The 15,033-nt window shown below is 56.2% G+C and overlaps 2 protein-coding genes across 6 annotated transcripts; one reads left to right on the top strand and one right to left on the bottom strand.

Moving 5' to 3' along the window:
* Positions 1–13: 13 nt before the first annotated feature.
* FAM180B (family with sequence similarity 180 member B) lies at positions 14–3,319 on the top strand. 3 transcript variants are annotated; one of them, XM_020870740.2, is made up of 3 exons: positions 14–1,186; positions 1,976–2,046; positions 2,244–3,319. In XM_020870740.2, exons 1-3 carry the CDS (start codon positions 1,048–1,050, stop codon positions 2,637–2,639), a joined length of 606 nt encoding a protein of 201 aa, XP_020726399.1. In that variant the 5' UTR covers positions 14–1,047; the 3' UTR covers positions 2,640–3,319. The 3 variants fall into 3 exon arrangements, with proteins under 3 accessions (XP_020726399.1, XP_070329104.1, XP_070329103.1); XM_070473003.1 differs by lacking the exon at positions 1,976–2,046 and having other exon boundaries at positions 2,209–3,319; XM_070473002.1 differs by lacking the exon at positions 1,976–2,046 and having other exon boundaries at positions 1,098–1,186.
* A 432-nt stretch (positions 3,320–3,751) lies between these two features.
* C1QTNF4 (C1q and TNF related 4) lies at positions 3,752–8,969 on the bottom strand. Of its 3 annotated transcripts, none has more exons than XM_070472999.1 (3): positions 8,269–8,969; positions 7,971–8,037; positions 3,752–4,932 (listed from the first exon to the last, which is right to left on the bottom strand). In XM_070472999.1, exon 3 carries the CDS (start codon positions 4,925–4,927, stop codon positions 3,947–3,949), a length of 981 nt encoding a protein of 326 aa, XP_070329100.1. In that variant the 5' UTR covers positions 4,928–4,932; positions 7,971–8,037; positions 8,269–8,969; the 3' UTR covers positions 3,752–3,946. The 3 variants fall into 3 exon arrangements, with proteins under 3 accessions (XP_070329100.1, XP_070329101.1, XP_070329102.1); XM_070473000.1 differs by having other exon boundaries at positions 7,971–8,033; positions 8,269–8,876; XM_070473001.1 differs by lacking the exon at positions 7,971–8,037 and having other exon boundaries at positions 8,269–8,841.
* Positions 8,970–15,033: the final 6,064 nt, after the last annotated feature.

The raw sequence follows: 15,033 nt of genomic DNA, 5'->3' as shown, positions 1-15,033 counted from the left end.
AGAGAGACTTCCAAGCCGGGAATCTGTTTCGATGGAGCTAAATACTGCAGTTGCAGACAGGGTGACATGCACACCTGGATATACTTCTGAGAGATCCTGGAACTGAAATGAAAGTTCTCACAGTTCACAGGGCTTAGGATGGGTGTGGCATGCCTCTCCTGAGAACTGGAGGAGTCTCGGCCACTGCTGGAGAAAGCCCCTTGTCACAGCAGACTGTCTGGTGGCAGCTGATGGGTCCAGGGGCCTGTGAAAATAGGGCAACCCCCACCTATCCTCATCCTATTCAAACCACCACAAGGTTCCAAGAGCCAACAGCCAGAAACAGGACAAGCTGCAGCCCATTTTGAACCTTGTGTCCTGCAACCTGACCACATCGTGCCTGGGCTAAGGGAATCTTCCTGGACTCTGGTCTGAGCTGAGAATGTAAACAAGCAAAGGAGGGTCCCAGTCTGGGGCCAAAGACAATGAGGAGCTGCCGATCTGTCGCCAGGAAACAGTACTCCCCATTCCAGCCAGTCCGGGGTCTGCTCAGCCCGTGGCTGAGTGCCTGAGGGGGAAGAGTTCTCTGCCTGTCCAGGGGCCACTCAGCCAGCCCACCAGGCAGCTGGAAGATCAGGCTTTGCGGCTGTTGTTCTTGGCCACTGATGGGCTTCCTGGAGGCTGGGCCAGGCTGGACTGGACTGAGTGTCAGAGGCTAGACTCAGTTGCAGAGTGTTTTGGGGGTGAGGACAGATAGTAAGGTAGTCTTACTGCCTGGGGTCTCACCTATCTCTTTGGGAGGGCTAAGCCTGAGCTGTTTGCTACCAAGTGCCTTTTTCCTATTAACTAAGCATCCGCCCATCTGGGCAGGAATAGGCTTAGGGCCTGACAAGCTGGGAGCCAGGCTCCTACTGCCAACAACCATTCCACATTTCTCTGGGATGGAAAGAGCCCCTAGGAAGCCAGAGCCAGCCCCTCCCTATTGAGCTCTGAAGACCGACACGCAAGGCAGGGAGCAGCTGGAGCAGTCCGCAGTGGAAAGTTGGAGCCCCAGTGTGTGCCAGGCGGATGGAGGTGCAGAGAGACGCTGGGGAGAATAAGACTCGGAGGACCTGGTGGGGCATGGCCGGGACAATGAAGTTCCTGGCTTGGCTGACGGTAGCCATTTGCCTCCTCCCTGGGGTGACTACAACCTACCACCATGCAGGTACCCGGGCCTTGGGGTGGGGTGGATGGGAGCTAAGGAAGGCTGCTGGCTGACAGCAGTCACACTTGGTCCTATCTAAGCCCAGCAGGGCTTAGGAACTGTGGGTGTGATAGCTGCCAGGCTGACCTGTGCTGTGGAGTGGGGGACGGAATGGTGTGGGCCTCCCTCAGAACCAGAAAGGTCCAGGTGAAGTAAGGGTGGTTCGCCCTAGGTGCTCTCAACAGGCCTTGGGCTTATTCCGGCTGATGTGCAAAGCACGACCTCCTAACCTGCCCAGGGCTTAGGACAGACATTCCAAGGGTTAGGCAGCACCCCAGAGAGATGGAGCTGCAGCAGACACCCTGCTTTGCCTAGCCTCCTGTCTTGCACACAGTCACTTACTGAGGAGTGGGAAAGGACTAGGTCCTTCTCGAAGGGGTCCTCACCTTTGCGGAGGGTCACTGGCACCGTTTCAGGTCACGCTGTCCCCCAGATGATGATAGGGAGGGGTAAGGGGAAGTGAAGTGTCTTGTGACTCGTTGGCCTGGAGCTCTTGGCCAGGAGAACTGTAGAAGTTCAAGGAGGAGTCCTGGACATTTGCTGAGATGGTATCGGGGTTTGGGATGATGTCTGGGAGAGTGACTGTCACTGTGCGTGTGTGTAGGGGGAGGTGGACATGGGGTGGCATTCCTGTTTTTTGTAGACAGAGGAACTTCTGGGCACCCCTACCAGGCAGCTCAGGGCCACTCTGGGGATGCTAGAGTTCAGGGTGGAGCCTGGCAGCACCCTGACTCCTCTCTGCTGCTCCAGGGCAACCCATGGACAGCACCCGCGTGGGAGGTGGCCTGAAGGAGCCAGAGGCCCCGGAAGTGATGTTCGAGGTCTATCCTCCAGCCTGGGACATGGGGGTGGGAGTATCCAGAGGTCCCTGAGCGCAGGGCTGGGAAGGGGGATGCCTCAAGCTGGGGCTGCGGGGGAGGGGGCAACCCAGTATGGGTCCCACTGCCTGCTTGCGCACTACTGCTCGCTGACCTGCTCCCCAGGCCCCAGCCCGCCCCTTACGTGGCTCCCCTTGCAGCTGCTCTGGGCGGGGCTGGAGCTGGACGTCATGGGGCAGCTGCACCTCCAGGACGAGGAACTGGCATCCACACGCCCAGGCCGCCGGCTCAGGCTCCTCCTGCAGCACCAGGTGCCCAGGGACCCGGAGGGCGCCGAGCAGCGGCTGCAGCGGCTCCAGGACCTGCGGAAGGGGCCTCCTCTTAGCCCTTGGGACTTTGAACATCTGCTCCTCACAGGCGTGTCCTGTGTCTACCGCCTCCATGTGGCTAGCGAGGCCGAGGAGCGAGGCCGCTGGGCCCAGGTCTTCACTCTCCTGGCACAGGAAGCACTCTGGGACCTGTGCAAGGGCTTCTGCCCCCAGGGCCAGCCCCCTTCTCTGGGCCCCTGGGCCTCCTTTGCTGACTCCTTCCCCTAACCCTCCCCTTTAGCCTGCCATCCCTCCTTCCCCCTCTCCCCCACCCCCCCTGAGCCAGACCCACCTTTGGCAGGGGCTTCCATCTGGCACCTGGTTCCTCCCACTGTGTTTGGGTCTCTGGGCTTGGCTTGTACCCTGGACCCCAGCCTACCCCTCCCCCATCTTCTTCCTTGGGCCCAGGTTCTGGGTCCCGGACCCGCAGGCGCAGACCTAAGGGCAGGACTTGCAGGCAGTGTGTGTGTGCATGCTGGGGTCAGGGTTGAGAAGTGTGTTTAAGAGATGCTGAAACGGAAGCTCCCAAGCAAGGCCAGGTCAGACCCTCCAGCTCCTACTCCGGCAGCCCAAGAGAGGATGAATCCACAGGTAATTTCTAAGTGCCCAGGCTTATGTAGACACCTCTTTGAAACCCAACCGAGGCTCTGGGGGTCCCTAAATTGCCCAAGTATCCCATCTGGGCTAGGAGAATAGACGACGTTTTTAGCTCAATCTGTTCAAACAATGGGGGGAGGCGGGTGCAGGAACATTATCTTTTGAGGGCCAGGGAAGTGAGAAATGTTTTTTTGGTCCATCTCAACAAGGCCCAGAGAACAGGGTGAGGCTGGGAGGAGACTGAGGCTGGCTGGAGTGGTCCTGACCTTGTGCAGTTCGTCCCATAAAATGTTCTGTTCTGGCCTCCTGGAGCCCTGTGTCGTGTGTCAGATAAGTTTGTTAACCCCAACTCTGAGCAACCCCCCTCCCCATCCTGGGAAGGCAGGAATCAGGGCAACCAGATATCAGCTGCTCTTCCCGTTTGCCACGCCCGTACCGGGAGCCAGAATGTACCATCTCCTTGAATCCCATGTCCCCAGCGAGGCCGCGGGGTGTTGTCCCTTGTCCAAGAAAAGGAACCTGATGGGCCTTAAAAGTCACGCCGGAGTTCAAGGGGAAAGGAGTATAGGGACCGAGCGGAAACGGACATGAAGGGGAGACCCACGCGGAGTTACCAAGCAGAGTCCAATCGAATTCTCACCTCCTCGCTCGCCCAGGGAGAATCCTGACCTTTGCCTGCCGACCCCCCCACCGGGGTGGTCCCTCTTTTCCCGCCCCGCCCGAAGACAACAGCGTCGTCGCAGTGAGGACAAAGCAAAGCGCAGGACCCCGGCAGACAGGCGCCGGCGCAGGCCCACTTTATTGGCAGAGTCCGCCACGCGCGGCGGGCCGTCATGCTCGCGCCGGCGGGGCGTTCGGGCCGCGGGTCCGGGCTCAGCATGCATGCCCCCCACCCCACCCCACCCCACCCCACCCCAAGCTGCTCTCCGGGCCGGGATTCAGAGCTCGGGCGGCCCAAGGCCCGGCGGGCCGGCGGGCGGGAGGTCGGGATACACCAGGAAGCCGGAGAAGGTGATGTACTTGCCGTGGTTGCTGTAGGCGCCGTAGCCGTCGCGGTCGTGGCTGAGCAGCCAGACGGCGTCGCCGCGCCGCAGCGCCAGCATCACGCTCTGGCTCTGCATCTCGCGGCGCCGCGACGCGCCGTCGTCGTAGATCATGGCCTGCACCTCGTCGCGGTTCTTCATCAGCTTCACCGACAGCGTCTTGCGCGGCAGCTTACCCAGCGTGAAGGAGAAGAAGTAGGCGCCGGGCAGGCGGCAGCGGAACACGCCGGCCGCCGCGTCAAAGTCGCCGCCGATGTTGACCAGCTCGGTGTCGAAAGCCAGCGGCCGGTGGCGCGGCCCGGGGCCCGCGTCCGAGCCCAGCAGGCTGCGCGTGCGCGCCGCCGAGAAGGCCGAGCGCGGCTCCGCGGACGCGGGCGGCCCCCCGCGCGCGGGCGCGTCGGCGTCGGCGTACACGAGGTAGCCGCTGAAGGTGGCGCCGGGCGCGCCCAGCGCGTACCGCGGGGCGCCGTGCAGCCGCAGCCACACCGCGTCGCCGTAGTCGAGCTGCAGCATGGCGCTCTGGCTGGCGGCGCGGCGCGCGCCCGGCCGCCGCTGCTCGTCGAAGGCCAGCGCCTGCACCTCGTCGCGGTTGCGCACCAGCATCACGGACAGGCTCTTGTGCGGCGCCTTGCCCGCCGTGAAGGAGAAGAAGTAGGCGCCCGGCACGCGGCAGCGGAACTGGCCGGTGGCCGGGTCGAAGTCGCCCCCGACGTTCACGTACACCTTGTCGAAGGTCACCGCCATCTCCGACGTGCCCTCCAGCGGGGTGGTGCGCGCCGCCGAGAAGGCCGAGCGCAGCTCCGCGGACCCCGAGGCCGGGCCCGGGGCCCCGCAGGCCGCGGGGCTCAGCAGGCCCAGCAGCAGCAGCAGCAGCATGGCACCTGGGACGGGAGGCAAGAGGGGGACGGAGACGAGGGTTGTGGCGGGGGGCCGAGTCCCCCTGCACAGCCCTGCCTTGATCCACAGCTCGGACTTCTGGTTTCCTACACAGCAAGACTGGCTCAGAGGTTCTCACAACTTAAGTAGGCCTGGGTGTCACCTAGAGGGCCTGTTAAAACACACACTGTGGGCCCGCAACCCCGCCTCGCCTGCGATGTGCTGTGCTTAGTCATTCGGTCGTGTCCGACTCTGTGACCCGTGAACAGTAGCCCACCCGGCTCCTCTGTTCATGGGATTCTCCAGGCAAGGATACTGGAGTGGGTTGCCATTTCCCTCTCCACTCGTCTAGGATGAGGTCTGAGAATTTCCATTCCATTCACAGGTTCCCAGGTAATGCAGAGATGCTGCTCGGCAGGGACCACAGTTTGGGAACAATTAGATTAGATCAGTGACTTTTTTTTTTTTTTTTTTTTGTAACCACCAAACCCCTTTGTGTGAAATTTCGCAGATACAAGTGGAAATGCTCTGGCTCAAGGGTCCTATAGCCCTGCTGGGTTTGCCACATCCCCTCCTCCTTGACAGCCAGGAGCCCTGGAAACACAGAAGGTGGTCAGGAAGTCTCAGGGTTATCTTCAGCTTTCGATTGGCTACGTTTTCCTGGTCTGTTCCACCGCCGGTAGCCTCACCTCACTCAGGCACTGGCTGTCTGTACTGACACCTTCCTTGATGGCTGCTGTTTAATTCCCCATCTTGGCAGGAAATAGCTGCTCCCTGAGCTTACTCATTGGAAAAGACCCTGATGCTGGGAAAGATTGAAGGCGGAAGGAGAAGGGGACGACAGAGGATGAGATGGTTGGATGGCATCACCGACTCAATGGACATGAGTTTGAGTAAGCTCCGAGAATTGGTGATGGACAGGGAGGCCTGGCGTGCTGCAGTCCATGGGGTCGCAAAGAGTAAGACATGACTGAGCGACTGAACTGAATTGACCCGTTTCCTGGCCTCTGACCCAGTCAAGGGTCACCTCCCACAGTGGACCTCTGGAATCACCAGGGGCCCTTCTTGTCTTCTGCTGACAACCTTGAAGAGGTCAGAACAGTTGGGTTTTGAGGTAGTTCCCTCCCCCCACAAACTCAGAGAAGAGAAAGGGACTCTTTCTTCTGGGCTTGGGGGTTGCTCCCTGAGGGGAAAAGAGAGAGCCAGGGGCTGCTGGGGATACAGTGGGAGAGCGGTTCCAGTGCGCTTCGGCAGGTCTGTGAGGTCAGCAGCTCGCTTCCTCAGTCGGAGCGGCCGGGTGGACAAGACTGGCAGCTAAACCTGGGCTCACGTCCTGGTGCTACTCCTCTACATGCTGTGAACCCTTGGGCAGGTTCCTGAATGTCTGTGGGCACAGCCCCTTCTGTATAAACGGGGGAGGATGTCTGCCTAACAGGCTTACTGAGGATGCTCTGACATAGCAGGTGTGAGCACCTCTGCGGGATGGCAGTGCAGTCAGTTGATTTTGGGGGAAAACTGATGTGATCAAGTGTTTTTTTATTTTAATCTAATTTAAAAAATTTATATTGGAGTATAGTTGAGGATCAAGTTCTTGACATTACGGGTTAGGGTTCAGTAACCCTTACCCCTGGAAGCTTGGTGAAGGCACTACTTGACTCAGAGGATCATCTCTCGGAAGTTAGGGAGATGCTTCCTCCGTAAGCTTCCCAGTAGGGCACAGGCTTTGTGGACTGAGTTCCCCGACGCCCTGTCGTGGAGGCAAAGCGGGAAAGAAACTGAGCTGGCAGCAGCCTCGGATGTGGGCTTCTGTAGGATGCCCTGGGCGTGCACCTTTGTGTCGCTTAGAGGAGCTGGGGGCTGCCAGGAGGACTGCCGGGCACAGGTGCACAGACGCGCTGCCCTCAGTAAGGACGCTCCCCTGAAGGTCGGTGGGCACTGGAGTGCAGCCTACATCCTGTTTGCCCAACTGTGTGGAACCGCTGCACCTGGGGAGAGTGCGCCTTTTTCTGCTTCTCGTAAGACCCCCAAGTCCCTAGCCCAGCTGAACACTCTCCTTCCAGAGACAGTACCTTTTCTCATTCTTACAAAGGTGCCCCGTGGGCTAGCCAGTCCCCTTGGTGAGGGCAGGGGTGCGGGGAGAGGGGCTTCCTGCAGCAGTGAAGATTGCATCTCACAGTACTCATCGCGGTCACTTTCACAGGGCACTTCGGACCTGTCTGGTGTCACAGCTAACCTGCAAGACGGGTGGGCCCTCTCCCGTTTTACAGGGGAGAAAGCTGAGGCCCAACCAGGGGAAGTGTTTTTGGCCCAAGGCCACCCATGGAGCCCTGACGCAAGCCTTGGACGGAGGTCTTTTGGCTCCAAATTCAGTGTGCTTTCCTCTCCACCCTTTCCTTCTAAACATAGACATGTCCAGCCAGCCTGTTATCTGCCTCAGTTTCCCTTTTTGCAAAAATAGGAGGGGAAAGAAGTGGAATGAGTCTTGGGATCTAGGGGTAAGGGGGAAGAAAGCATAAACCAAGGAAAAAAAAATAACGTTTTTGTCTCCTGGGAATATGGGAGCATCGCAGCTCTTCCTGACCCTGCGGCTCTCCTAGCGGGTCTTGCCCCAGGAGCAGCCGCCCACTGGACCCTCGGTAGTCTCCCTGCTGCGCCTGGTGCACCCTGCCAGCGCACACAGCGGTCCTCCTGTGTGTTCGGTACCCGGCTTCCTTTCTGCCCACTGCCCATTTCTCAGACCCCTAGGTCCCCAACCTCCCTCAGCCCCCTGCCGGAGCAGGTCAGAGGTGAGAGGCTGTCAGGTGGGCGTCACAGCTCCGGGGAAGGAAATGGCTGTTCTGGCTTCGTGCAGGTGAGGCTCAAAACAGTCATCTTCAAAGAGAAAAAAAAAAACTAGGACACGGTGCGCTGGACAGAGCCCCGGAACCGACCGTGGAGGTGCAGCCATGCCAGGCTATGGGGATTCCAGAGACCCCTCCCAGCGAACCCCACTCCCCAGACACCCCCTCCCTCAAGCTCTGCTCAAAGCGCCCTCTCCACCTACCTTGAAAGCCCCCGGGGCTCCCAAGAAGATGAGTCCCCCTTTCACGGAAGAAGCCAATTAATCCTTTCTCATTAAAAAAAGAAAAAAAGAAAAAACCCTCGGAAAATGGTACCTTAGACCCTCTCCCCCCCAGACCTCCCTTCATCCATCCTTTCGGATGAAAAGCCCTTGAGCCTCTTTCATGAAAGAAGCTCCCAGATCCTCCTTTTAGGGAGAAGAAAAAAAAAAAAGGACTCAGTTCCCGGCCCCCCTTCCCAAGGAGAAAGCCTGGCTTCCCGCGCCCCAGAGCAGCCCTCACCTGGCTGGGGGCGGCGGTCGGTCGGGTTCGCTCCGAGCCCGCGATCGGGCTGCGGGCGGGCGCCGGGCTGCGCACTGACCGCCCGCGCTGCGGCGGGGCCGAGCCTGGCGGGGGTGGCGGCGCCGGGGGCGGGCGGGGCGCGGGGACCCCGGGGTGGGCGCGGGGCGGCGAGGGAAAGAGGACTGCTGGAGAGCGAGCCGCCGGGCCCGCGCGGGGAGAGGAGGGGAGAGGCGGGCAGGGGGAGAGAGGGAGGGGCGCGCCGAGCGCCGGGGCCCAGGGGCACCGCACGGAGGCCCCCCGCGCGGGCCGCGCGAGCGCCGGCCTCGCCCTCCTCCGTGACCTGCCTCGGGCTTCAGCCTCTGCGTGTGCAGAGCAGGCAGCAGGAATCCAAGTTAGCAGACGGGGAAACTGAGGCCGAGGCCGACGCCCCACCCCCGCCCCCAGGGGTGGCTCGGGGCAGTCTAGAGACCAGCCTCTTCCCTGGTTGGAGGAGAGGGGGCTGGAGCGGGGCGCGGAGACTGGACTAGCCTCGGGGCTGCAAGGGCAGCGGAAGGGAAGAGTTCGGTGGGGACAGACGTCCAGGCTCGGGGAGGGCGGGGGTGGTCTGCGGGAAGAGAAGGATAAACGGGTCAGTGTCGCCAGGAAAGGAGGGCTTACAGTGCCCGCTCTTTCTTCCTCAGCTCCAAATCGGAAAAGGCCCGTGGTTGGTTAGGAAGGAAGGAGGAAGACCAAACCCCCAGGCATCAGAGGGTCAGCAAAGGAGGGTGGGATGGGCTCCCGGGGAGGGGGCGAGGAAGGAGGGTCCTTGCAGAATTGCCTTGTGGCGGAAAGGCTGCTTTCACAGCATCTGCAAGGAGGGAGGGGCTTGAGAAAGGCGATGGGAGGCCTCAAGGGGGCTGTGTGCAGAGGGACACTGACACCCCGCCTAGCTGGGCCCCAGTGGGCAGGACCCAGCAGGACCCCGGGTCTGGGGGCAGCTGCTGGCACTCACCAGGGCCCTTCCACGGCTTCCGCCCTGGACTCTGAGCCCACCTCCGGGAGGTTGCAGTCCTCTCCTGAAGGCTGTGCTGGGCGTGACCTGCCAGGCACTGGGTAGAGGCTGGCGGAATGGATGGTGGTGAAGAGCCCCACTCCCAGCTGCCAGAAACAGGAGCCCTCGGACTCAGGAGGCCCAAGTTCTAGGCCTGGCTCTGCCCCAGTCTCTGTGGCTCCCCTGTGCTCTGGAGCTCTCCTCCTGCGACTGTCAGAACCTACAGACCCCAGTTAATCTAACATGGGTTAGTCCTCATGAAAGCGTTGACAGTGATGATGAATCCATTAATATTCTCCAGGTGTTGAGGGAGAGATGGAGTGAATGGATATGTATCTGAACAGAAAGGAATGGAAGGAGGCATTTCGGGCTGGGCATGGGGTATTTGGGGGAACACAGAATGAAGCATCTGTCTAGCCCTTCTATCCTTTGTCTCCTCACCAGCCTGTAAAGGTCTAAGAGGGGTGTGGGGAGAGGCTTAGGAGGGCTGGGGAAGACCTGAACCCAACCCGTGGCAGCCACGACCCTTCTTAGGGCATCAGTACCTCTTCTGAACCAGGAAGTTGGGGTTGCCATCATGAAGGTGCGTTTTTCCAATGGTGGGAGGGCTGGGAAGAAGGCAGGACTCTAGAGGCGGAACAGCTAAGCCCAGTGGGGTTCTGTCTCAGGCTGAAAGCCATTTGACACTCCCTGGGTCCACAAAACATCTCACCAGAGGAGTCGGGGGGTGGGGGGTGGTGGTGGAGACAGGTGGCTGTGGCAGATGACAGGAGGGTTCAAGGGATGGGACAAGATGGAGGTCACTGGCAAGGAGATACGGAGGAGGAGGATGCCATGTACTAGCAGGCATCTAGGGGGTGGGGGTGCCCTGGAATGGAAGTTAGGGGGCAGCAGGATTCAGAGAAGACAGCCCCAGGGCTTGGTTGTAGTTCCTGCCTGCTCCAGCTTTGTCCTGGAGCAAGTTGGAGCAACACAGTAATAATTTCATAGCAAGTTCCTTTCACTGGGTGTTGCACATGCTACCAGTGCCCCTTCTCGAGCCCCCAGGTCTGCGTGGAGGTCACCTGCTGGCAGCTCCTGAGCTTGCTCTGTGTCTCTCCTGAGGGAGTCCCAGCTATGGAAGCGAGGGTGGGGCAGGCTAGAAGTGGAAAATTAACACCCTCCAGGGTAACCCTCAACAAGGAGGGTTCAGAGTTAGTGGACAGATCCTCTAGCTTTCAGTCCCCCGAAAGGGGGACAATCCTCAATTCCCAGGCGTGTTCCAGTCTCAGACTCCAGCAGAATGGACCGAAGTTGTCCATGGGGAAACCTTGCTTATCCCTGTAGGCTGTGCTTGCTTTTTTTCTTTTTTTCTTGTTTTCCTCTTATCTCACTTCCCCACTTGCTCACCCTGCTCTGGGATCACCTCCTAAATAAACTACTTGTATCCAGATCTCTCAGGGTCAACTTTTGGGGGATCTCAAACTGAGATAATGAACCAAAACTGTGTTAAGTGCTTTTCCACTTCACCCACTGTCTTATTTAATTCCTATTTACCTATGGCCATGCTGTGAGTGATGTGGGACCTTAGTTCCCCGACCAGGAATGAAACCCATCCCCTGCAATGGAAGCATGGAGTCTTAACCACTGGATTGCCAGGAAGTCCCCTTATTTACTTACTTCACATCCTCTGAAGTAGATGTCACTAGCCCAGTTTCACAAAGGAAGAGTAAAGAGGTTAGTGCACAGAGGATCTGAAGTCAGGCCGATCCAGCTCCAAAACCCATTCCTTGACCACTACCCCTCTGCAGCCTCCCTAATTCTTTGATCCTCTCGGGGCCTTATTTTTTCATCTGTAAAATGAGGAATGAGCCCTTGAGTTTGAAGGGAGGCAATGTACCCAGTGCCTCCTGCACCTAGGCCTTGTCAGTGAGATGTAAGCAGAAGTTATTAGGAAGAACTTCCCTTGTGGTCCAGTGGTTAAGACTGTGAGCTTCCATTGCAGGGGATGGGTTTCATCCCTGGTCGGGTATGGATTCGATACCCAGTGGGGGAACTAAGATCCCCCATGCCTTATGGCTTGGCCAAAAAAAAAAAAATAACAACAAAAATTACTAGGAGAGAAAGTGGTTTAGAGGGACTGATGAGGCCACTCTTTTTGCCCTCCCTCTTCCCTTTTCCCGGAAAAGGCAGTGGCACCCACCCCAGTGCTCTTGCCTGGAAAATCCCATGGACGGAGGAGCCTGGTGGCTATGGCCCGTGGGGTTGCGAAGAGTGGGACATGACTGAGTGACTTCGCTCTCACTTTTCACTTTCACGCAGTGGAGAAGGAAATGGCAACCCACTCGTGTTCTTGCCTGGAGAATCCCAGGGATGGCGGAGCCTGGTGGGCTGCCATCTGTGGGGTCGCAGAGTCAGACACAACTGAAGCGACTTAACAGCAGCAGCTTCCCTTTTCCTGGAATGTAAGCATGAAAGCTGGAGCTCCAATTGCCACATTGGGTCAGGAGACAACAATGAAATTTTCTGAAAGTGTTAATTACATAGGGTGCTCAGGAGGGAGCTGAGATCCCGCTCTCAAGGAGCTGATCATTTAGGGAGAGTGGCGGGATTTGGATATAAAGAACCACAATAGGTAAAAAGAGATCAGTACCAGGAGAGAGGTGCAGAAACTCCACCTGGGGGAATCAGGGTGGTGTCACAGAAGTTATTTCTAAAAGATCGTGAGGATTTTACATAGTGCTGATAGAGGAGTAAGGGAGTGGGATCCAGTCTAAGTTAAAAGTTTGAACACAGGCATGGAGGTAGCATAGATGTGCCAGTGTGGCTGGTTGAAGAGGGGTTTGTGAAGGAGACACCAGGACAGATAAGGTGTGTGGGGCTTAAATGCTGAGCTAAGGAGCTCGGTTTAACCTGCAGCAAGAGGGAGAGTGCCCAGAGCAGTATTTTAAGATTATTCCAGCCACAGAGTGAAAGGCAAGAGACAGAAGAGGCAGGGAGATCTAAAAGAATCTACCCCAAGTGTCCAGTCTGAACCATGCAGGGTTAGTAAGAAAGGAAAAGGGAAGAAACAGATGGGAGAGAGACTGAGAAGAACTGCAGAGACAGAGGGCACACACACACCCAGGCTCACAATTTAATTAGCTTCTTGGTTTGCCGGTGGATTACAGGGGAATTAGCAGAGCGCAGAGTCGAGGGACCTTGCTGGGAGTTGAGGGGAAGCTAATGAGAAAGACAACAACAAGCCCCAGGGAGAAACAAAAGGGGAAGGATCATTAGCCAAGCAGAGAAGCTGGCAGGAGAAACAGATGTCAGGGTGCTGAGTCCCTGCTTCCCTGGGAGATTTCAGCCTTCCGGGGGAGCAGACGTTCAGAGCTCCCGGGCAGGCGGGCTGCTAGCCCCACTGCGCCTGGCTCCAACCCCTCTGAGCACTTAAACAGCCGGGCCTGAGGGAGTTGGGAGTTGCTGTGAGGAGCAAGTTCTTAACTCTCTGTTGGCCCTTTTCCCAGAAGCGGATCCCTAGGTCCCTCCTGCAGATGGGGAGGTCGAGGCCTGCTCCTGACTAGATGGGGCAAATTCCATTTTCCAAAGATGCTGTGATGGCATCTCCCATCCCACCCTGTTCTTCTTACACTGGGACCACGCCACTACCCTCTAAGAGGACGACCTGGGTTCACCCGTAAAAGGTGCTGCTTGTCTGGTGCTCTCCTTCTTGAAATTCACGCTTGGAATCCAGCCGTCATGATGTGAGAAAGCCCAGGCCACATGGAAAGGCTGTGTGTGGCTGTTGTGGCCAACAGCCTGAGGCAGGCCCAGTTATCTAATTTGCAGGGTCCAGCGCAAAATGGAAAGACGGGCTTTTTGTTCAAAAATTAAGAATTTAGGTGGTGATAACAGCCTTACACCAAGCATAGAGGCTACGTGTGGGACTGTGTAGCTGTATAAAGCATCCCATGAAGCTGGCCCTGACCCCAGCTGAGGTTCCAGCATCCCCTCTTTGCAGTACGGGTGCGGAAGCCTTCAAGATGACTCAGGGCCCAGTCACTGTCTGATGGCAGCTGCGGAAGAACTCCAAATGGGAACCACGTGGCTGACCCAGTGCACTTCCAGATCCACTAGGGACAGAACTGACTGCTCTAAACCAGAAACTTCGGAGTTACTGCACAGCCTTAGATAGCTGGAACGCTGGGGGAACTAGAACGTGTCACAATCGGACTGAAGAGGCAGTACAGTGACTGCGTTTCTCCGCGAACCCAGACTCCTGATCTGAGCTGTTGTTTCCGGTCGTTCTTGGCCCAGGCTGGCAGAGGGGACTGGAGGCCCAGGTGACCCCACACCCCACTGAGGGCCCTCTCACTATGGAAGATGGTGGAGCGTTCTGAGTTGAGTTCTCTGTTTCTTGAGGTTAAAACCACTCCAACTTTTACAAGTTATTTCCTCTCCCTGGGTCTTGGTTTCTGTGGAGGTACACTGAAATGATTTCCTAATTTAAGGCATGTGAGTCTCTGGAGGGAAAGCATGGAGGACCTGGTGACTAGAAGGTGAGGGCAAGTAAAGAAACGGGAGGAGTCAAAAGCGTTGTCTCCACCTTTCGCTGGCATCTGGGAGGACAGGAAGGGAAGAGTTCAGCCTGCGTCAGACGATGACTGGTCCCACTTTGGGCACGTAGATCACACTACCTTTGGGGGCTGGAAAATTGGGGGGGTGGGTACTTACATAGTGTCATTAATTAGGTAGAGAATATAACTATGCAGGAATTGACTAGATGAACACCAAAATATTTAGTTATTTATGGTGGATTTAGGGATAGTTTACTCTGTAAAATGTTTTCTATTTCCCAAATTTTCTACAATGAATATCTAGTCCTTTCACTTGAAAAGTAATTTAAAATATCAATAAAAACTTTAATTTCTTTCAAATGTAACCAAATACATATTGGAATTGGAATACTATAAAAGGGAGTTTAGAGAAGACACATGATTTAATAAGCTGTATGGCAATGACTAGGCAGCCATCTAGAAAGCTTTAAGTTGGATCCATACATCATATATGCATATATGTGTGCATGCTCAGTCATGTCCAACTCTTTGAGACCCCACGGACTGTAGCCCACCAGGCTCCTCTGTCCACGGGATTTCCCAGGCAAGAATACTGGAGTGGGTTGCCATTTCCTTCTCCAGGAGATATTCCAAGACATCATACCTGATACCAAAACAAATTCCAAATGAATCACATATTTAAATGTAAGAATGAAACAAAAAATGTACCTCCCCCCAAAAAATCAAGTCATTAAAAAAAATTTCAGAGTGAAGTTTGAAGTATGACATAAAATCCAGAATTCATTAAAAAAAATTTAAGCTTTTTACTATAGCTTAAAAGGAAAACATATTAACATAGCAAACTGCCAGAAGCAAAGTCAAGACAAACTACAAACTGGAAAATATATTTGTAATTCATAGCACAGAAAGCAAATTTCTTTAATATATAAGAGCTCTAAGAAAAGACAACTCAGTAGGAAAGTGGGTAAAGGGTATAGCAGTTAATAAAGAAGAAAATACAAGTAACTCAGAATAAGATGCCATCCTTTTTTTACCTTTCAGGTTATCCAAGATCAATAGGTTTATAACATGTTCTGTTGGTGAGGAGGTGGAGAAACATTCATACCTTTTTAGTGGGATGGTCAACTGGTACCACTGGATAATTGGACATTATCTACCAAATTTTAAAATATGCATGACCTTCAACTCTTTGATTCT

Source organism: Odocoileus virginianus, chromosome 10 (assembly GCF_023699985.2).
Source record: "Odocoileus virginianus isolate 20LAN1187 ecotype Illinois chromosome 10, Ovbor_1.2, whole genome shotgun sequence".
NCBI lineage: Eukaryota > Metazoa > Chordata > Mammalia > Artiodactyla > Cervidae > Odocoileus > Odocoileus virginianus.
This window is presented reverse-complemented; position numbering and strand designations above follow the sequence as displayed.